We start from the raw sequence: 22,117 nt of genomic DNA on the forward strand, positions 1-22,117 counted from the left end.
GACTTTTATGCTAAAGACCCAAATTTGATTTAAACAATTTATTCTTCAGTCAGAAAAATGTCCGATGACTTTGGTTAGGGTCCCAGACATCTATAGTCTACCCAAAATTGGTATTATGTATAGGACAGAAGGTTGGCTTAAGGACGAATGTGGTTTTCACCCAATCATGCCTTTCTCTGGAGTGTCTGTCTGCCTTGTGTTTTTCAGTTCTTCAATGCCATACTCTACAGCCAAAACACCTCACCCAGTGTTGAACCCAGTGGCTGCTAACCAAGCTACGCAGGTAACTCACTGATTTTTGCTTTTTAACAGTCGTGCAGTGACTATCCGAAGACAGTACCGTTTTAAGTTCTCATGTGATTTAAATAAACTATGAGTGTGACAGAGACCTCTGATCCTTTCCCCACAATTTATGTCAATCTTGACATAGTAGGTCAGTCAGGACCTGACATTGTCTTCACAGGCCATTTGACATTCTGCGTATAGTAATCTTGGGTCATAATTCTAATACCTTATATTTATATGGGGTAAATGGGTTTGCAATTTATTTGCGTTTAACATTATCTTGGTTAACGCATACGACAACCATGTGCAATAGACAAGTGTTTAGATATGTTTCACTAATGAGGAAGCCAAGGCTCAAGTGACTGACTCGAGCTTACACAGTTAGTAAGTGATGGAACCAGAGCTGGAACCCAAGTCCTCTACCGTCTTCCCGTCTGTTGCTTTTTTCCCGTACCTTTCAGCATGAGTGTCTGGGGGAGAGGTTCTCTTGCTTTCTCCTGCAGTCTCTGTTTTTCAGAGCTTGCATAGTCAGTGATGTTTGTTATGTCTACTTTCAGGCTTTTGCCTGATAAACATTGTCTCTTAGAAGAAGAGGTTATGTTGTACAGCTAAACGATTCAGAAGAAAACAGTAGGAGATGACTGAAAGGTAGAGCAAGCGTCTCTGCAGCTTGCCTGAGAAAACCTGGTTTCTCTGCTACTCTTCTGTCTCTGAGAAAAGTAATTTTAGATTACATTTGAGATTGAGCATCAGAACTTGCCTATTGTGAATTCTCAAACACGTCTCTCTCTTTCTTAGTTTGCTGTGACTTAAAATGGCGTTTAAGCATTTAGTGTTTGATCCCCTTCCAGAGGTTTCCATGTTCACCTTGGAGGACACATGGTAGGGCATGAATCATAACAAACAAGAGAAAAGGAATAGTGACTGGAGATGGATCAAACAGTTTTGCTTTTTAACCTTATCGTACATTTATTGAGAGCTAGAACTCATTTGATCCATTTAGTTCTTCGCTCGTTTGCCCACCAAATACTCCAGTGCTTTTATGTGCCCAGCACTGTGCTAGGCACTGAGAAAATAGCCACAAGCTAGACAGGCATGACTCTGCTTTCTTGGAGCTTGCAGAATATTCCTGTTTCCATCCTCGGATAGGATCTCTTTCTTAAACGTGGTAAGCACTTAAACATATTGACTTAAATTGAAACTTTTTAAAAAAATTAAACTGAAAAAGGGTTTATGCGTGCTTATTTTAAATTATCTTGTCATTTTACATGTTTCTTTATTCCAAAGGATGGTTGGTGGTTTCATATAAACATTTTGCTTGTATTCTGTTATAGGCATCGCTAATAAATTCCGTAAAGCCGTCTGGGGCCACACCAGCGTCCAGCCAGTTGTCATCTGGTGATAAAGCTTCAGGTCAGTTTGCATTTATGTTTTAGTATAAATAAAGGTGAAAGAAATGATCCACATGGAGTTTATTGTTCTAGATCACAAAGGCAGTTAACGTAGGAAATCAAGTAAAGAGATGTTCAGAAACCCTCAGTTGATGAAGGTTCTCCAGGAAGTTAGTGAGCCCTTCAGCAGCTCTGTAGACTTCTGACATTTGAGAGCAAGAGGAAAAAACCGTCCTTTAAGTGTTTTTCCTAAAAGGAGCAAAAGTGTTATCTTCACCTGCCTTGATGGATGATCAAAGTTTAGAGATGAGTGGATTGGAACATTGACCTCTATTTCTTCTACTAAAAGGAATGAAAAATTCTCTTGGCTCACAATGACAATTCAAAAGGCAGTAAACTAGAGAAAATAAGACGGTTCTGTTACAGTGTAAGATCTCAGAGTAGATGTAATGTCAATATAAAAAGATTTTATGGCGTCACATACTTCCAACACTTGCTCAAGCGTAATTATTCTTAACTAAAATTAGTTTTACTGTCGCCGTCAGTGCTTTGACTAGGCGTCCCCATTGCCCAAGCCAACCTGAAGCAGAAACGTGCTTTTACGTGTAACCTGACTTTGATTTAGCGTCTTCTCCAGCATCCCCCTTTGTTGGCTTCTCTTCTAGAACCCACTTTTATTTGGCATGTGTTACTTTCCGCTTCACGGGTCTTGTGCTGCCTGCAGTCCTGCATTTTCACCACACTCGGGACTCTGGCCTTTATTTTGTTTCACGCTGTCAAGTGGGTCTTCAAGCTAATTCTGTTAGAGATGCTGAACTTCACACCTTATTAGCAGCCTGCTTCTCATAATCTCTACTCAGTCATACAATCATTCTAACTTTCTCTGTAATCAAAAACTTTCTGATTGGATATTGGATTTATCTTGAGTAAATATTCCTTGCACTCAAAAGAAAACCATTGTGTAAGCCAAAGTTGTATTCTAGAATTTGGGTTAACGCAGAACTACAGTTGTCATATAAGCCTTATATGAGGAGATATATAGCACTTCTTGACTGAGATCTAAAGCTTTATGTTAAAAGGAAAAATGTAGTGGAATTGTCAAAGAGTTTTTAATCATTTAGGATTCAAACTAAGAAATGTGTTTCCATTTCTGGCTAATTTTTTAGAAAAAGTTTTTGAAATATCACATATCCTGATTTCTTTCAGGGCCTTCATTGGCGAGCTTTTTGTCACTCTTGAAGTTAAGAATCAAAACCTAAGGGTCTTGACTTTATGTATGTCTTAGGCAGTTAGCGTGACTTGCAAAGAAGTTTCTCAGATTTCATCATTCAGTGATGGTTGTGAAATATTCTCTCTCATTGCTAAGTATTCTGTTTTCACTTGCAGGATAATCAAAAGAAAAGAACTTTTTTGGGGTAGGAAAATTTCCCTGAACAATACTAAAGAGTCTGCAAAAAGTTTCTTAAAAAAAAAAAAAGCATTTCTGAAATCTCTATAGAATAGTTCTTATTAATTAATAATGGAAATACTTCCTTCATTGTTTTTCTGGTTATAAAACTATTACAGGTCCACGAAAAAATCTATAGCGTGGAGATATATACTGTAGAAAGTAAAAGCTGTCCTATAAGTTCCATATTCCAGAGATAACAACCCTTAATGATTTGATGTGTATGTCTTGAGGTTACTTCACTGTTACTTTTAAAAATAAATAGGCATACCCATATATAGTGATTTGTAATCTGTTTCCCCGTCTCCCCCAACCCCCTTACAATAAATATCCTGTTCGTCTTTTCAGATCTGATACAGCTTTCCCTACTCATTTTAATGGCAGCATAGGACTTCATTGTATAGTTGTATCCTGTTAAGTTTTATCAGCTGATAGTTTTGCTGATAGTTTTGATTGTTTCTTGTTTTTCAAGATTATAAGCAAGGTTGCGTTAAACACCATTGTACACACTACATTGTATTGTAGTAGTTTTTAAAATAATTTTACTAATGTTTGCCCCATACTCACTTAAAGAAAAGGTACTTTTTCTTATTGTTTGGTCTGGGTTGATTTGGGCTTTTTAAATGTAGTTTTCCCGTTCCGCTCCACCTTTTAAAAGTAGAGCAATAGGGGCTTGCCTGGTGGCGTAGTGGTTAAGTTCGCGTGCTCCACTTCTGCGGCCTGGGGTTCGCAGGTTCAGATCCCGGGCATGGACCTATGCACTGCTTATCAGATCATGCTGTGGCAGCGTCCCACATAAAGTAGAGGAAGATGGGCACGGGTGTTAGCCCAGGGCCAATCTTCCTCAGCAAAAAGAGGAGGATTGGCAACAGATGTTAGCTCAGAGCTAATCTTCCTCACACACACACACAAATAAAATAACAATAACTAACTTGAAAAAAAAAGTAGAACGGGGTGGGCCCGGTGGCGCAGGTGGTTAGGTGCATGCGCTCCGCTGCGGGAGCCCAGGGTTCGGCACTTCGGATCCCGGGCGCACACCGACGCACTGCTTGGCAAGCCATGCTGTGGTGGCATCCCATATAAAATGGAGGAGGATGGGCACGGATGTTAGCCCAGTGCCAGTCTTCCTCAGCAAAAAAAAAAAAAAAAGAGAAGGATGGGCAAATGTTAGCACAGGGCTGATCTCCTCACAAAAAATTAAAAAAAAAAAAGTAGAGCAATAGGGGAAAGACTGAATACCCCAACTATGAATAAGTAGTTACAGTGAAATCGAATGTGAGGTGGATGATGGATTGCACTTTTAACTTTCTACACTTCTCTATATCACAGCAATTGTGTATTACCTCTGTAATTTAAAAGAAAACTGTTATTTGTTAAATACAAAAAATCTATGGAAAATAGAGAAACGGAGGAAGAAAGCAAATAGTCTTGAAGTCCCTACTCAGAGATATTTAGCATATTAACCTATTTCTCTTGGGGTTTTTGTCCTACAGTGTATATTACTTTTCAATAATTATCTATCTACTTTTAAAGCTTTAAATTTAAACTGCACTAGAATTATTTTGATATCTTTTCTGGAAAGGAGAGTGTGGCATGTCTTGTTTTGGAATTAACATTGACAGCGCTGAAGAGCAAGTTCAGAGACCTGGAGTGTGAGTTAGGCAGCATGCGCTCCCTCCTTGGCCGCTGACTTGTCGGAGAATCCATGTGAGGCCCACAGACCTGGAGCTGCGCTCTCAGAGGCACTACACAGACAGTGCTGCAGAGAATTACAAACTGGAATGGTGTTTCTAAGTGATGTTTTGTCATGTTCTTATTTTTTCCCAAAATTTCAGGGCCAGGGGGAGCAAAGATTGAAACAGCTGTGACTTCTACACCATCATCTGCCGTTGGGCAGTTCAGCAAGCCTTTCTCATTTTCTCCATCAGGGTCAGTAATGAACTTAAATTTTGTGGCAGGTCGTCAGCAACCTTATAGATAGCTTCCCCACATCTTACAGTCAGTAGGTCTCTTTATGTGCTTATTAACTGTATGTGAACTCAGAGTTCTCATCAGTGCAGTAATACGTCCAATGATAATGGCAGCAGCTTAATGTCCTAGTGTAAATCTATTTCCTCTTCTCAGTTCTGGTTTATACATGTGTTATTACGTTTGTTTATTTTGTTTTTTAGAGTAAGCCTCGTTTTCTTTGCGTGGTGGGTCTGTGTCAATTCTGTAGTTGATCTAGTTTATGACACTGAGCTATTTTCATTCTCACGTCATTGGGGGCTAGATGACGTTTGGACTGGCTTTTACTGCACTGAGAGGTCAGTGTGCTAAACTTTGGAGAGAAGGGAATGAAGGACAGTAGCTGTTTGAAAATTTGAGTTTTATATAGATGTGGGGAAATCTGTTCCTGTTTCATTTTTGAAAAAATGATGATGGCTGTACTTGTAAAGTTGAGTCATTTTTAAAAACGAGAGAGTCTTTAACCCTCATTCCAGGGGGAGCATTTATTAATCTGGGGGGGAGAGTGCCTGTTCCCTGTGCTATAAGCACTCCTGTTGAAACCTGTGAAAGATGCCAAAGCATCCTCTCCCTTCGGGGGTGGAGTTAGCCTCTGTGTGGCTGAGATAAAAACCTGTCCAAAGATTTTTTGCCATTGAAGCGTTGTGCATTCAGTTCCATTACAAAAACCTCCTAAGCTCTTTCAGTTTATGCTTTTGTAACTAGAATCATATTAACCACAGTCTCTTTTCCCTGAATTAATATGTTTCTTGAGTGTCTGCAACCTAACACGTTCAGAGAACAGAGGGTGTTAGAATAGAATTTGAGAAGGGAAATTATATATTATTTTTTCTTTACTGTAAATCATTATGTTTTATACTTTGCAAAGATAGTTTGGAGCAAATTTTAAAGAGTAGGTCAGTGCCAGGAGTTATTGCATCTTTTACAAATGCTAATAAACTTTACTTCTATGAACTGATACACTTCTTCCCATTTTTAAAATAAGCTGAAAAGCTTTGGATTATTGGGTCAATGGCTTACCTCTGCTAGATAAAATTTCTTCACCGAGGTTGAGACAACAAAAGAGGTTTTTTTATTTAATATGGTAAGATATTTAACACATCTTCTTAGGTGGTCTTTGTGCATTTGACAAAGGCAATGATGGATTTAAAAAAATCCAGATCCTTTCATTACTTACTGTATTTGATATGCTTGATCTCATATTTTAAAACTATATAGTTTTAAATTTGATATTTGAGCTTTTATCACAGTGAATAGTCTATTCTGGTTCATACTTGGGCTGAATTTTTTTCTTTGGCTATGGTGTGTTTACTCACAGTGTAAAGAAAATGTGTAGAAGGAGAGAGGAGATGATAAAAGGAGTCAAAAGTTTTTGAAGCCAATTTTCCCAGTCCAGAACTGAGAGTTCTGTCAAAACAGCAGAGACAGTGGCTTCTATTCCATGCTCTCCATCCTCTCCCCTAGTAGTCTGGAACTTTCCTGACATGCTCTTTGACTTGGGGTGAGTTGTAAGACAAGGATCCAGCCTGTCTTGTCTCCTTCACTGGGCAGACCACCTGCTCTCGCCACCATTCCCACATGCACATTCCTAGTGCGTTTCTACTACTACTCCTTTGCTTTCCTTGGACTAGGTCCCCACCCAAACCTCTGCCATGGAAAGCCCAGCCATCCCTCCAAGACCTTCACAACCTCTACTTCCTTTTTACTTCACCCACAAATTGCCTCTCCCTCCTTGGAGATCTTGGAGTGGTTTTATTGCTTCAGAGAAATGTGCTTTCATTCTGTTGTTGTTTATCTTCTAGATTGTAAAATCCTTGAGAGCAGGTTGTATGAGTGAATTATGAAATGTGATATTAAAAAGGCAATATTGTGCCTGAGGTTTGTTCCTTTTTAACTTTTCTTCTACTCCCTAGGACTGGCTTTAATTTTGGGATAATCGCACCAACACCGTCTTCTAACTTCACTGCCACACAAGGTACAGTCTCTGCGTAGCATAGCATTATGTCTGTGTCTCCCCCACACAAGTGCAGGTTCTTTTTGTACAGATGTCTTGACATTTTACTTACTGCTAAATCCTGCTTAAAGTATCTGCAAGAAGTTTGGTGTTGATATTATGCATTAGAAATAGGCTGGGCTAAGAAACTGTTAGGAAGGACCTCTATCTGTCTTCATCATTAAGAACAAGGAAAGGGGGCCAGCCCCGTGGCGTAGTGGTTAAGTTTGGCAAGCTCTGCTTCGGTGGCCCCAGGTTTGCAGGTTCGGATCCCGGACACACCTACACCACTTGTCAGCCATGCTGTGGCAGCAACCCACATACAAAATAGAGGAAGACTGACACAGATGTTAGCTCAGGGCTAATCTTCCTCAAGCAAAAAAAGAAGATTGGCAACAGATGTTAGCTCAGGGCAAATCTTCCTCAGCCAAAAAAAAAAAAAAAAAGAACAAGGAAGGATTTGCTTCAAGAAGAGCAGGGGCCGGCCCAGTGGTGTAGCACTTAAGTGCACACGCTCTGCTTTGGCATCCCGGGGTTCGCAGGTTCAGATCTCGGGTGCACACCGACACACCGCATGTCAAGCCATGCTGTGGCAGCATCCCATATAAAGTAGAGGAAGATGGACACAGATGTTAGCAAAAAAAAAAGGAGGATTGGCATTGGATGTTAGCTCAGGGCTGATCTTCCTCACAAAAAAAGAAAAAAAAAACAAAAAAAATGAAAGAAAAGCGAAGCTGTGCTTTAAATGTGAAGGTTAACGTGAATTAAAATTTTTTTCTTCATCTTTTTCGCTTGTAATTTAAAATTTCTTCAATTTATAGGGTGAGATAGACATAGTACTACAGAAATAAAAGACCAAACCCATCTTTTTTCCTTGATAACCTATCAGCAAACACACTGGTCCCATGTGTTTGTTAGAAATCCATCAACTAGCATATTTTTAACATTTAAAAGAATTTGAGGACCTAGGGGCTGGCCTGGTGGTGTAGTGGTTAAGTTCACGCACTCCGCTTCAGTGGCCCAGGGTTTGCAGGTTCAGGTCCCAGGTGCCAACCAACGCACTGCTTGTTAAGCCATGCTGTGGTGGCGTACCATATAAAGTAGAGGAAGATGGGCACAGATGTTAGCCCAGGGCCAACCTTCCTCAGCAAAAAGAGAAGGATTGGCAACAGATGTTAGCTCGGGGCTAAACTTCCTCACAAAAAAAAAAAAAAAGAATTTGAGGACCTATGAAGAAACCAAATTTGTTTTTTAAGTGCCTTCCAGCTCTCAGTTTAAGTAATTAAGTTTATTTTCTTGTATTTAAAAAAAAGCTTTTATGATAAAAATGACGTGTTCTAGAATCACACGTTGTACCCCTGACTTATAACCTTTGCAGTTCTATTTCCTTCTGGGATTTTTGTCTTTCATTTTATTTTGTTTAACACACTCTTGTGAATTTTCCAGTATTATTGAAAATCTTGTATAAATGTCATTTTTAGTGGCTACATAATTTCTATCTTGTGGATGTGCCATAATTTATTTAACTATTCACTTGTTGGACATATAGGTTATTTCCAAGTTTTCCGTATAATAAATAACACAATGACCATCTTTCATCTATTCATTCAACAGATATTTTTGGAGCGCTTTCTATGTGCTAACCCAAGTGGTAGAAGTTTTTTAGTAAAAAAAAGGGATCTCCTAGAGAGAGATTAGGGAGCTGAAAACATGGCAGACTTCATAAACCTGATCTATGTGTGGCATTTTAAAGGGTTGTTGATTTCATTCCTTTCTCTCTGAAACAGCGATTCTTAGACTGCCTTTTTAACCTCTGCCCACTTAGATGTGGCAGAATACCCTCGAGACCCACTTTCTCCCCAGTCTTACTTTCTAGAGGAAAAACAATTCAGTGATGTCAAAAGATTGGAAAGGAACAAATGAGTGTCAAAAATCATAAATAAAATAAAGTAGTAGTAAAATACAATACTAATTATATAAAGTAATACACAAATAGACAACAATCCAAAACCATAAACAACTCCGTACAATACCAGTGATACAAAGAGGTCTTTCTGGAAGTTATACATAGGTCACAGGGGCTTTGAGTGTTCCCAGGAGTTTGTGATAGCCAGACTTCTTAAAACAATATGGAGTTAGAAACATCAATAAACCTTTGCGATAGGCCAATTTTAGTTTATAAATATCAAATTTTAATTCTTTTTTTTTTAACTGACCACTTATGGTTTAACCAGACCTCATTGTGTGTGCTATACCTATATTTCATTTAATCTTTCTAACAACTCTGTGAGGTAGGTATTATTATCTCTGTTTTCCAAATGGGGCAGTTGAAGCCCAGAGAGGTAAAGTAAGGTTTCCAGAGTTGCACAGCCAGCAAGTAGCAGAGTGTCTAGCTCCATAGCCCCTGTCCTCAACCCATGAAGCCATCCCGCCTCTGTAAAACCACTCACTGGGGAGAGCACTGGGAAGGAGCCCTTTATTGTATGTAAAAATGATTGTCTGTAGATTGACAGTTTATTTGCCCATAAAAACCAGAGGAAAAACTTGATTTTGGATCAATTCCTGGTCTATCAGGAGGTCCATAGGCTAGCACTGTGCCAACAGTGTTATTGAGGAAAGGACACATGGGAAAATAAGGGAGGATGCCTTTTTATTTCTCTTTTGGGCTAATACGTGAATTTCATGTATTCTAGATATGGTGTGTATGTTGTGATTTCATGGTCCTAGAAGGAATGTTTGTGCTGTTTGCCTCAGTGAGATGACTCAGACAGAGCTAATGCTCCTGTGGAGAAGCATTCATTCTGTCTCCCTGAGGAAAACTGTTGGAAAAAGCTCTCCCTGACTGTATCAAGGGAGGAGAGAGACTTGGGCTTAGAAATTGTCAGTGGAAATCTGATAGGTCATATTTTGCTAAATCCAACCCATTCCTAATTTCTTTTTCTTGCTAGGGGCAGCACCCCCCACTAAAGAGTCAACCCAGCTTGATGCATTCTCCTTTGGTGGGGGCGGCAAACCTTTTTACGAGACCATTCCTGAAAGCTCCCCTCCCTCGGGAATGACAACCTCGCACACCACCGGAGCTGCCATGGCTTCTGCAGGAGGGTCTACTCCATCGAGCAGCAGACCTGCGGCACCTTCTGGAAGTGCTCTTTCCACCCCCTCTAGCAAGCTGGAAACTCCGCCATCCCAGTTGGGGGAGCTTCTGTTTCCGAGTTCTTTGGCTGGAGAGACTCTAGGAAGTTTTTCAGGACTGCGGGTTGGCCAAGCAGATGATTCTGCAAAGCCGGCCAATAAGGCTTCATCCACAGGCCTAACTAGCGCACAGCCAACCAAGGCGTCAACCGTCCCCTCGGGGTTTAGTTTCACTGGCCCTCCAGTGTTAGGCAAGCACGTGGAGCCCCCTGTGACCTCTTCTGTGACCGCCACCACAGTAACACCAGCAGCCGCAGCCAGCACAAGCACTAGCAGTTCCTCGACTGGCGTCTTTGGCAGTCTGCCACTCCCCAGTGCGGCATCCTCTGGGGTGCTCAATTTTGGTGGGTTATCTCTAAGTGGTAGCAAGACTAGTTTTTCTTTTGGAAGCCAGCAGACGAGTAATACGGTGCCCCCATCTGCCACACCATCAGCTACCGTTGCCACTCCCCTTCCTACGTCATTCCCCACATTGTCATTTGGTAGCCTCCTGAATTTAGCGTCTGCTCCCACCCTGCCTGTGTCCTCTGGTAAAAGCACGGAGGAGGCCCCATCATCAGCTTTGCCCGAGAAGCCAGACAACGTTGAGGTCTCGGCATCAACAGCCTCGCTTCTAGGGCAGCAGCAGTCAGCCCTGCTTCCTCAGGCTGCTCTGCAAACTTCTGACCCTGTTAAAAAAGAACCTGCTCTTGCCCAGCCCACAGTCAGCAACGCCAGTGCTGCAGCATCTAGTACCAGTCTCATAGCGCCTTCTACAGAGGCCACTCCAGCAGCCCCCGGGGTCCCTGACGTCAAGGCGGAACCGGCATCTCCTGCTGCCCCCCTTTCGGTGCCCGGGCAGACTGCCGTCACAGCAACTACAATCCCAAGCGCAGCCCCTGTGGCCGTAGAAACATCAAGCCCCCCCACAACCTCTAGTGCTGTTTCCAGTGTTGCTCCCAGCCCAGCTCCAGAGACAGCAGTGCTTGGGACTGTCACTTCTGGCTCTTCTGTCTTCACTCAGCCACCTGCTGCCAGTTCTAGCTCAGCTTTCAGCCAACTCACCAGCAATACAGCCACTGCCCCCTCTGCTGCCCCCACGTTTGGGCAGGTGGCAGCCAGCACTGCACCAAGCCTGTTTGGGCAGCAGACAGGCAGCATCACCAGCACGGCAGCTGCCACGCCACAGGTCAGCAGCTCAGGGTTTGGCAGTCCAGCTTTTGGCACCTCAGCCACAGTGGTCTTTGGACAGACGACCTTTGGGCAGGCGCCGGCATTTGGGCAGTCGACCAGCAGCCCTGCGAGTGGCTTTCCCTTCAGTCAGCCTGGGTTCAGCTCCGTGCCCGCCTTTGGTCAGTCTGTGTCCTCCGCCCCCACGTCTACTAGTGGGAATGTCTTTGGTGCCTCTTCAAGCACCAGTAGCTCCAGCTCCTTCTCATTTGGACAGTCTTCTGCCAACGCAGGAGGGGGGCTCTTTGGCCAAAGCAACCCGCCTGCTTTTGGTCAGAGTCCTGGCTTCGGGCAGGGAGGCTCTGTGTTTGGAGGCACCTCGGCCGCCACCACGACAGCAGCATCCTCTGGGTTTAGCTTTTCTCAAGCTTCAGGTAAGAGTTTCTGGAAGATTCTTGCTTTGTTCCCCTCTGTATTATTTGAAACATTTGCAGCATACCTGTATTACTTTTGTAATTAAAAGAAAGAGAAAACAGAGAAGACTGTAAAGTCAAGGAGGGAGCTGAGTGCTGGCGATCTCAGGAATCTCTTTGGCCTAATTGTGGTAGCTCCACTTTTGTTTCTCAGCAAGTTCTCCGCTCTCCTAGCCACCAGAGTGCCGATTTCATGGGGAGAAAAACAAATTTAAGGTCTTGGCAAGTAATGAATGACTTATAAATATGAAATTTTAAATTTGGAAGGTGCTTTAAAGGTCATTATGTCCAAAACTGTCAAGCCTCGAGATGACTGATCCTGTGTCACTTAGGGCTAGTGGTGAAGCCAGAGCTAGACTCCGGAGCTCCTCAGCCTCGTTCACTGCCCTGCCAGTGTTTTCTATGTCCTCTGATGCTATCTTGCTTGCCAGAAGGGCAGATGACATTTGAAAAGTTGGGTTTTTTCCTATTTTCAATGTTGTAATTTTTTTTTAAATCTTCAAATTTTATTATTTTTAAGAGTAAAACATAATCCTCCCTGTTGCGTGTCCAGTTTTATTTCCAAAAGTTAGCAGTAGAGCCAGCCCTGATGGCCTCGTGGTTAAAGTTCTGCGCGCTCTGCTTCAGCGACCCAGGTTTGGTTCCTGGGTGCAGAACCACACCACTTGTCTTTCAGTAGCCATGCTGTGGCAGAGGCTCACATGGAAGAACTAGAAGGACTTACAACTAAAATATACAACTGTGTGCTTAGGCTTCGTGGAGGAAACAAAAAGAGGAAGACTGGCAACAGGTGTTAGCTCAGAGTGAATCTTTCCCAGCAAAAAAAAGCAAGTTAGCAATAGACAGGACAATTTGAAAATCTTCTCTAAGTTTTACTTTCTGATGGTTATCTTACGAAAGGCATTTCTTCAGCAATTAGGCTCTGAGGGAGAAACAAGGATCAATGATTTCTTGGTGGGCAGGGTTATAAGTAACTGCTAATTGATTCCTTTGGTGATAATTTATTTGAAAATGGTTTATAATTTATTAGGAAGGAAATCTTTTCTTTCCTTCCTTCCTTCAACAGATGTTTGTTAAGCTCCCACTAAGTTTAGCTACAAGGACAAGTGGTGAAAGACAGTTCTGAGATCCACCCGATGCCCTGTGAAGAGACTGGTTGGGCTATTTGAATGATGGGAAATGTGATAACTTGGTCTAGAGAATGCACAGGGAAAAGGCCTTGTGTGTCTCAGAAGAGAGTAAGATATTTAACACTGTCCCTAGTGCATCCTTTGTTCTATGGTCAAAACTTGAGAATCCCTTGTGCACAAGTATAATCAAATTATTTCAATGCTATTGAGAACCTCTGAAGAAATCTTCTTCTGTATAGTAACTCTGGAAAGGCACCTGAGTAGTCTCCTCCGACCCTCATTGAGGAATTGAGACTTGCCTAAGCCCACCTACTTACTAGATGAGTGACAGAGGCGAGAATGGAACTCCTGCCTTCTTGTCTAGGGCCTTTTGTTATAATATGTAGTTCTGCCTGGTTTTCCCAGGCCCTGTTCAACCCAGCATCTCAACCACGTTATGCCCCCTGGGAGAAAGATAAACAACCCTGAAAGAATCTGGAATTTGAGATGAGAGGAAATGGGGTAGTAGAGTATTTGTGATATTAAGTCAGTCATTGGAAAGACTTCTTGGCAGCTAAAAGTCTAGGGAAAAGCTACTCTGAGAGTATACCACTTTATTGGTCCCCACCCACCTGGGATTTGGTAGGAGACAAGGATTCAGTTCTTGGGACTTTGGAATTTATACTGTTATACAATGTTAGCAATGAAAAAAGGTCTCTAAATTATTTACTCATAATTTTCTCCATTTCCTAGATAGGAAAACAGATTTTATTTGTGAGTTGATTTATTGTGGGGTATCTTAGCACACCTGAATGCTATTTAAAAAAAACACCAACAGACCACTTTGATGTTGTAAAAGACTCATCCAAATTAAACTTGTGTTTTCTTTTTATTTTATAGGTTTTGGGTCTAGTAATACTGGTTCTTTGTTTGGTCAAGCAGCCAGTACTGGTGGAACAGTCTTTGGCCAGGTAAATACGTATGTTTGCCGCTATGTGTGTCAACATGTATCAAACCCACCCACATTGTTCCTATGTAATACAGTCAGTTCATATTGTATGCCCAGCCTCAGCAAACAGCCGTGTGTGGTTCTTAAGCTGCACCTTCTTTAGCTCCCTTAGGGACACGAAAGTCTCAGCCTCTCCTTTGAGAGAATCACTACAGTTTTGATCCTTCTTTGACAGTCCTCTAGGAAAGCACTTAAAAGCACATTGCCTGATTTCCATCAGTCTTCTGCCTGTTCTGTTAGACCAGCGGTTGACAAACTACAGCCTATGGGCTAAATTCACTCCTTGGCCTTGTTTTGTTCTAAGGTTCTTGAGCTAAGAATGGTTTTTACCTTTTTAAATGGCTGTTTAAACAAAAAGAAGAAGAATGTGCAATAGAAACCCTATATGGGCCCTGTGCTAAGCTGTATATATAGTCCAAGGACTCCTTCTGGTGACCTAAGCTGTTTCAGTTTGTATAGGTAGTGGTTATCTATGTGCCAGTCATGGTCTTAAGTGTCTTCTACAAACTGACTCATGTAATCATTAGTACTTCTACAAGGTAGGTGCTCTGCCCATTTGACAGATGAGGACACTAAGGGCCCAGAGAGATTCAATTTACTGTTACATCACGTGCCAGCTGTAGATGATTGTCCCCTCATGAGAAGTCCTTCTGAAGAAAGGTACTCTGATATACTGGAAATGATTGCAACTTTCTGAAGGTGAAATTGGTATTTGTCCAGTAGTTATTAAAGTGGTGGTTGTATTATATGTTTCTTATACATCTTCAGTAGATTTTCATTATCACCTTTTTCCTTTGAAGGTGGTCTCTGCCCTAGTCAGTGATCCAGAGAGAAATGAAACTTCTGCTTCTGGTTTCTGGTAATTGCGGATTAGGTCATTCAAACCAAGTTCCCCATTGAAAACAGCTAAAAATGCTAGATAAAACATAAAAACCATAGTTTTAAAAGCACTGATAAGCTAACAAGGTATTTAGCAAGCCAAATTAAAAGGAAAATGGGAACCTATAGAGGTGAGGAGAGCACAGAAGCCAGTTTTGCCCTGAGAACAATTACTAGTCTGAGAAAATATAAATTTGCTATTTTAATAACCCCAAAGGACAAAGGGGCAGAAATCATTAACCAAGACATGCACAAAGTAAGGAGTCTAAAAGAGGCCGTCCCCACAATGAGTTGGGACTTCACATTCATCAGTCGCAGCCTGTGAATGTGGCCTGACGAGATCCTAGGATGGTGGTATCTGCTGATGTCTGGCAAAAGCAGCACAGACCATGCTGAAGAAAACTAGCTTGACTCTAGGCCTCAGATCATTTTTAAGGACGTTGCTTCCCACACCTAAATTAGTCACAGAAGGAAACAAGGAGCTGTGAGCAAGAGCTAGAATAAACGTCAGCTATATATTTGCAAACACTTTTAGACTATAAAACAGCTATGTTTTACATGTTTAAAAGAAATAAAAGACAAACTTGAAAATACCAGTAAAGAAGAAGAGATTATAAGATGGGTCATAGCAGCTTTGAAAAAGAACCAAATAGAACTTCTAGAAGAATATAATAATTAAAATTTAAAATCAGATTAGACCCAGCTGAAGGAGAACAGCAATATATTAGACCAGGGATCAGCACACTTTTTCTGTGAAGGGCCCGGTAGTAAGTATTTTAGACTTACTAAGGTCTGAGGGCTGCATGCAGTTTCCGTCACAACTATCAACTCTGCCATCGTAGCATGAAAGCAGCCATAGACAATACGTAAATGAGTGAGCGTGGTTATCTTCCCATAAAGCTTTGTTTACAAAAACAGCAGACTGCATTTGGCCCATAGGCTATGGTTTGCTGACCTTTGAACTAGAAGGTAGGTCAGGTTAAGTTATCTGGAATGCGTCATGGAGAACAAAAAAGACGGACAGTACAAAAGAGAGGGCAAAATCCTAAAAGAAAAAGCTAACATACATTTAATCAGAAGGAGAAGAGAGAGGGAAAGAACTATGACAGTATTAGAAGAGAAAAAGGTAGAAATTTCCAAAGCCAATAGAAGATAGTAACCCACAGATTCAAAATGCCAAGCAGAATGTGTAAAAGGAAATTGATCTAAGACTATCATAGTGAAACTGCAGAACTGCAAAGATAAAATATTAAAAATACTCAGAGGAAAAAGACAGGCTGCTTTCAAAGGAGCAGTGGTTGAACTGACAGCTGACTTCTCGGCAATGAAAGTGAAAGCCAGAGACAGTCTATCTGCCTAGAATTTCTAAACCTAGCAAAAAGTGTCTTTAAGGAATGAGGTGAAGTCAAGACATTTTTCAGAAAGATACTGCAAGAATTCATGCCTACCAGACCTGAAGGAAATCTAAAGGATATTCTTCAGGCAGAGGGAAAATTTGACCTCACTAAAATTACAGCTTTCTTAATTTTAGGGTAAATCAAGCCATGAAATAGGAAAATTGCAGCCTATGTAACCAACAGAGTAGTTGTATTTAGAACATATAAACAATACAAATAGTAAAGGGAAAAGACAACTACACCCCCACCAAAATGGCTAAAATTGAAAGAACTGACAATACCCAGTATTGGTGAGGAAGCGGAGCCATAGAAACTCTCCCTTACTGCTGTGGAAATGCAGATTCATAGAATCACTTTGGAAAACCGTCTGGTAGTATCAAAACCAAATACGCAAGATCCCCATTGACCCAGCAAATCTACTTCTAGATATGTAGCCAACAGGAATGAGTGCATTTGTTCACCCTAAGATATGGATAAGAATGTTCATAGCGGTATATTCATAATAGCTAAAACCAGGAAACAACTCAAATGCTTATCAGCTGAAGAATGGATAAATTATGGTGTGTTTATATGGTAGAATACTACAAAGCAGTGAAATAAAATGTACTGCTCCTATACAAAACAAAATAGAGAATCCCACAGACGTAGTGTTCAGTGAAAGAAGCCAGACACAAGAGTACGTGCTGCTGGATTGCATTTACCTCAAGTCAAGTATAGGCAGAACTTAGCTATCATGGTAGAAATCAGAATAGTTGTTACTGTTAGGGCATTAAAAATGGGGTACAGAGAAGCCTTCTAAAGTACCAGCAATGATTGATATCTTGAACGTTGAACATTATCAACAGTTACATGTCAAAATTCATTGAGTTCTCTTCATGTTAAATTTGTGAACTTAATAAAAAACACAATAGAAAGAAAATAGGCAAAGGACTTCATAAAAAGGGTAGTGTTGGTTGCACAACATTGTAAATATACTTAATGCCACTGAATTGTATACTTAAAAATGGTTAAAATGGCAAATTTTATGTTATATCTATCTTAACACAATTTTCTTAAGCTTAACAATGTGATATACCAGAAACCATTGAATTTTATACTTTAGATCACTGATTTGTGTGGTATATGAATTATATCCCAATAAAGCTGTTTAAAAAAAAATTGAGGGGGCTGGCCCAGTGGCATGGTGGTTAAGTTTGCACGCTCCACTTTGGTGGCCCAGGGTTCACAGGTTCGAATCCTGGGGATAGACTGACGCACCACTCGTCAAACCATGCTGTGGCAGCATCCCACATACAAAATAGAGGAAGATGGGCACAGATGTTAGCTCAGAGCCAATCTTCCTCATAAAAAAAAAAATTGGGGTCTGAAAGACTTGCAAGTACAACAGTAATTTGTTTGGTATAAAAATCATCCCTATCCGCCCCACTCCCACTTTTGCTAAGAGAAAGGAGGTAAAGGCAGAACTGAGAAGCAGAGAGAATTTGCAGTCTTGCAATCTCCTATTGTCTGAAACTGTGAATCCAAAGGTAATGCTGTGGCCCAGCTGCCTCCTGGCTCCAAGCTCAATCACGTATAAGACAGATAACCTAAACCCTAAGCAAAGACAGTGTTGGACTAACCAGAGGTGAGTTCATTCTTCAAACTGTGACTCAGTTCCCAGTCAACTCAACACTTAGTGAAATCTGAGTAATTACCTCCTTGCTTTAGGATACAGATGAGAGGACTCTCACTCTCTAGGAAAAACATTAGCACTTTTTTTTTTCTTTTTTTTTTTTTTTTTTAATGAGGAAGCTTTGGCCATGAGCTAACATCCATTGCCAATCTTCCTCTTTTTGGTGAGGAGGATTGGCCCTGAATTAACATCTGTGCCCGTCTTCCTCTATTTTGTGTATGGGGTGCCTCCACAGCATGGCTTGATGAGTGGTGTGTAGGTCTGCGCCCGGGATCCAAACCCGCCAACCCCAGGCTGCTGAAGCAGAGTGCGCAAACTTAACCACTATGCCACCAGGCCAGCCCCAACGTTAGCGCTCTTCAGTCACCACACCACTGTTCTGTATACAAAGTCCAGCATACCAAAAAAAAAAATTACATAACATAGGAAGAAGCAAAAATAAAAGGGAGACCCACAATCATAGTTTGGAAATCAGCAAAAAACAACTTACAGATGATCTAGACATTGGAACTAGCAGGCAAAGACTTGAAAATAACTATTGTGGTCAAGGAGTTACAGGAAAATAAAAGAATGGTTGAGTATGGAATCTCAGCAGAGAAATGGAAACTATAAAACAAATAGAAGGTCTCCATCTGTATCTGAAGTTTAAATCTAGTATCTGAAATAAAAAATGATTAGGCAGGTTTAACAGTGAATACTACAGAAGAACGGTGAACTTGAAGGCAATGTCAATAGAAATGATCTAAAATGAAGATCAGAGAGACTGAAAAAAAGATTGGACAGGACATTAGTGACCTGTGCAGCAATATCAGGTCCAGTGTGTCTGTAATCAGAGTCCCAGAAGGAGAGGAGACAGAATGAGGTAGAAAAAAAATATTTGAAGAAACAACCAAGCTTTTCCAAATTTTTTGAAAAACAGGAATCCACAAATCCAAGAAACGCTGCAAACCCAAAACAAAAAAATTACCAGAAAACCATACCTAGATGCATCATAGTTAAGCTTCTGAAAACCAAATATAAAAAAAAATTTTTAAGCAGCCAAAGAGGAAAGACTCATGACATACAGGGAAGCGATGTATTGTGATTATCATGAGATATTAAATGTATGACAACCGTAGCAAAAATATCTTTGCTACATTGGAGTAGACCAGTGGTTCTCAACTGGTATCGCTTTTGCCCCCAGGGGAGTTTCACAGTCACATCTGGAGACATGTTTGGTCCTCGTAAGTAGAGGATGCTACTGGCGTCTAGTGGGTAGAGGCCAGGGATGCTGCTAAACATCCTACAGCCCTCCAAAACAGTCGTCCAGCCCAAAATGTCAATAATGTCACTGTTAAGGAACCGTTAAGTAGACAAAGGTTTCTTAGAATACAAAAAGCACTAACCATAAAAGAAGAAAATTGAAAACTGGACTTCATCAAAATTACAAACTAACTCTCATCAAAAGACTTTGTTATGAAAATTAAAAAGCAGGGCATAGACTGGGAGAAAATATTTATAATACATATATTAGACAAAGGGTTTCTGTCTAGAGTATATAAAGAAGTCCTATGAATCAAAAATAAAAAGACAACCCAATTTAAAAAATAAGCAAAATACTCGGACAGATACTTTACAAAAGAGGAAATGCAAATGGCCAATGAGCACGTGAAAACTTGCTCAGCATTGTTAGTTGTCAGAGAAATGCAAATTAAAACCACAATGAGATGTTACTCATACCCACTAGAATTGCTAAAATTTAAGAACTAACAAAACCAAGTGTGGAAAAGATTGAGAGCAACTAGATCTCTTAATGCATTGCTGGTGGGAGTGTAAAATGGTGCGGTCACTGTGGAAAACCGTGTGGCAATTTCTTAATAAGTTAAATATACACTGATTTTATGGTTTACAGTTCCAGTCCTAGGTATTTACCCAAAAGAATTGAAAAACATGTCCACAGAAAGACTTCTGTAAGAATGTTCCTAGCAGCTTTGTTTATGATAGCCCAAACCTGGAAACAATCTAGATGTTCATCAACAGAAGAATAGTAAACACTGGCATACTCGTACAATGGAATACTACTCAGCAGTAAAAAGGGAAGAATGACTAATACATGCAACAATGTGGGTGAATCTCAAAAGCATGCGTTGATTCTAGCCAGGTCAGTTAGGCAAGAAAACGAAATAAAAGGCATCCAGATTGGAAAGGAGGAAGTAAAGCTATATATCTGCAGATAACATCATGTGTGTAGAAGATTGTAAGGAATCCACTAAAAAACTATTAGAACTAATAAATGGATTCAGCGAGTTTGCAGGATACAAGATCAATATATAAAGATCAATTATATTTTTATACATTTGCAGTGAACCGTCTGCAAATGAAATTAAGAAAATTCAATTTTCAAGAGCATCAAAAAGTAAAATACTTAGGAATAAATTTAACAAAAGAAGTGTAAAACATTTACTGTGAATACTATAAAACATTGTTTAAGGAAATTAAAAATGATCTAAATAAGTGGACATCCCATGTTCATGGACAGGAAGATTTAATATTGTTAAAATGGCAATGCATAGCTAATAGATTGTAGAACCAGGGCTGTCCAAATTAATTGAATCGTTCATGCAGGAATTCAGTGATGAGTAAGACAGACAAAAGTGGCTGTGTTCATAGAGCTTACATTTGATGGAGGGAGTCAGTCTTTATTAAAACAGTTTAATTTCACATCATTTTAAGAGGATGATGTGATAGTAATCAGGGAAGATTATTTAGGTGAGTCAAGAAATGCCTTGCTGAAGAAATCTCATAAATGTCTCTCTCTCCTTTTTACATTTGTTTCTTTGAATGAGGATCAGGTCAGGTCCACACACTGAGATTGGTTGATAGGTCTCTTAAGTCTTTATCTGTAGATTACCCTTCCATGTCTCTCTCTCTCTTATTTTTCCTCATAATTCTCATAATAGGTTGTTGGACAAAGCAGGTCATTTGTCCTGTGGATTCTCTGTGGTCTGGTTGCTGGCTGCATCCTTGTGGTAGAATTTCCAAGTGAATTTGTTGCACTTTGCTTCACCACTCCAAAGTGGTGCTTGGGTCTGGAGGCTTAATGAGATTCAGGTTTGATTTTTCTTTTGACAATATTGTAAGGCTGGATCTTGAACACTAACTCCCTATTTAATGACATTAAGGACTATTGTTAATTTTTTAGACATGATGATGGTATTATGGTTATGGTTTATGTTTGAGACATTTATACTGGAAAATCAGTGGATGAAATGATAAGATGTCTGGGATTTGCTTCATACTAATAAAGGATGAGGGAAGGAAATGAGGGTGTAGATAAAGCTCAACTGGGTGTGTGTTAATCACTGAAGCTGGATGATGGGTGCGTGGGGGTTCGTTATACGCTTCCATCTATTTTCTGTACACTTTTGAGATTTTCCGTAATATGAAGTTTTAAAAACTATTGTTATTTATCACAGTTAAAATGAATGGGATTCTCTCTGACCATTTATGAGGAATGGTTGCAACCATTCTCAGTAACTGCCAGTTCACATTCACTTCAGTGAAGTGTTATCCACTTCTGTTCATTTCTACAGATATCCATTATTTTTCAAATCATAGTTTTAAAATTAGGTCAAACCATCTGAAGTTGGTGGGGTTTTGTAGGGCAAAAATGTCCACATATTGGCAGTTTCCTGTGTTTCAGGCCGGTGCAGGGAAGTAAGCTAAAAAGTCAGATCTTTTCTACATGCGTGCATTACTTGTCACGTCTTCCTTCCTTTCAGAGTCAGTTTATTAGTTATTGGAACCTATGCTTTTATGATTAGATTGGATTCCAAGTTTTAAAAAGCTGTTACTCATCATTAATTGGTTATAGTAAATTGTTACTGTTGTTTTTAACGAAGTTTTAAAAAAAGAGAGAGAAAAAGTGAGAGAGACAAGCAAGTACATTAAGTACATCACCCTCAGGTAAAAATTAGCTTATCGTATTCAAGGCACAAAAGACTGGTGTGACTGTACCCAGTGAGGGGGAGGATGATCAAAGATGATGTCAGGAGGTGGACAGGGGCCAGGTCATGTCGGGGCTTTTAGAATTCTTAAACAGGAGTGAAGTGATCTGACTGCTGTTTTAAAGCAT

General features: G+C 40.4%; 1 protein-coding gene across 3 annotated transcripts in view; it reads left to right on the top strand.

Annotated features, from left to right (window-relative positions):
* The window catches only part of NUP214 (nucleoporin 214), a 97,376-nt gene that overhangs the window by 57,796 nt on the left and 17,463 nt on the right, over window positions 1-22,117 (top strand). For all 3 annotated transcript variants that reach the window (XM_058524310.1, XM_058524311.1, XM_058524312.1), the window contains 6 exons: window positions 208-283; window positions 1,620-1,698; window positions 4,959-5,052; window positions 7,044-7,105; window positions 10,072-11,898; window positions 13,947-14,017. In XM_058524310.1, coding sequence (XP_058380293.1) covers window positions 208-283; window positions 1,620-1,698; window positions 4,959-5,052; window positions 7,044-7,105; window positions 10,072-11,898; window positions 13,947-14,017 — 2,209 coding nt within the window. The remainder of the gene's footprint in view (window positions 1-207; window positions 284-1,619; window positions 1,699-4,958; window positions 5,053-7,043; window positions 7,106-10,071; window positions 11,899-13,946; window positions 14,018-22,117) is intronic.

The sequence above is a fragment of the Diceros bicornis genome, chromosome 28, assembly GCF_020826845.1.
Source record: "Diceros bicornis minor isolate mBicDic1 chromosome 28, mDicBic1.mat.cur, whole genome shotgun sequence".
In the NCBI taxonomy this organism is placed as follows: domain Eukaryota; kingdom Metazoa; phylum Chordata; class Mammalia; order Perissodactyla; family Rhinocerotidae; genus Diceros; species Diceros bicornis.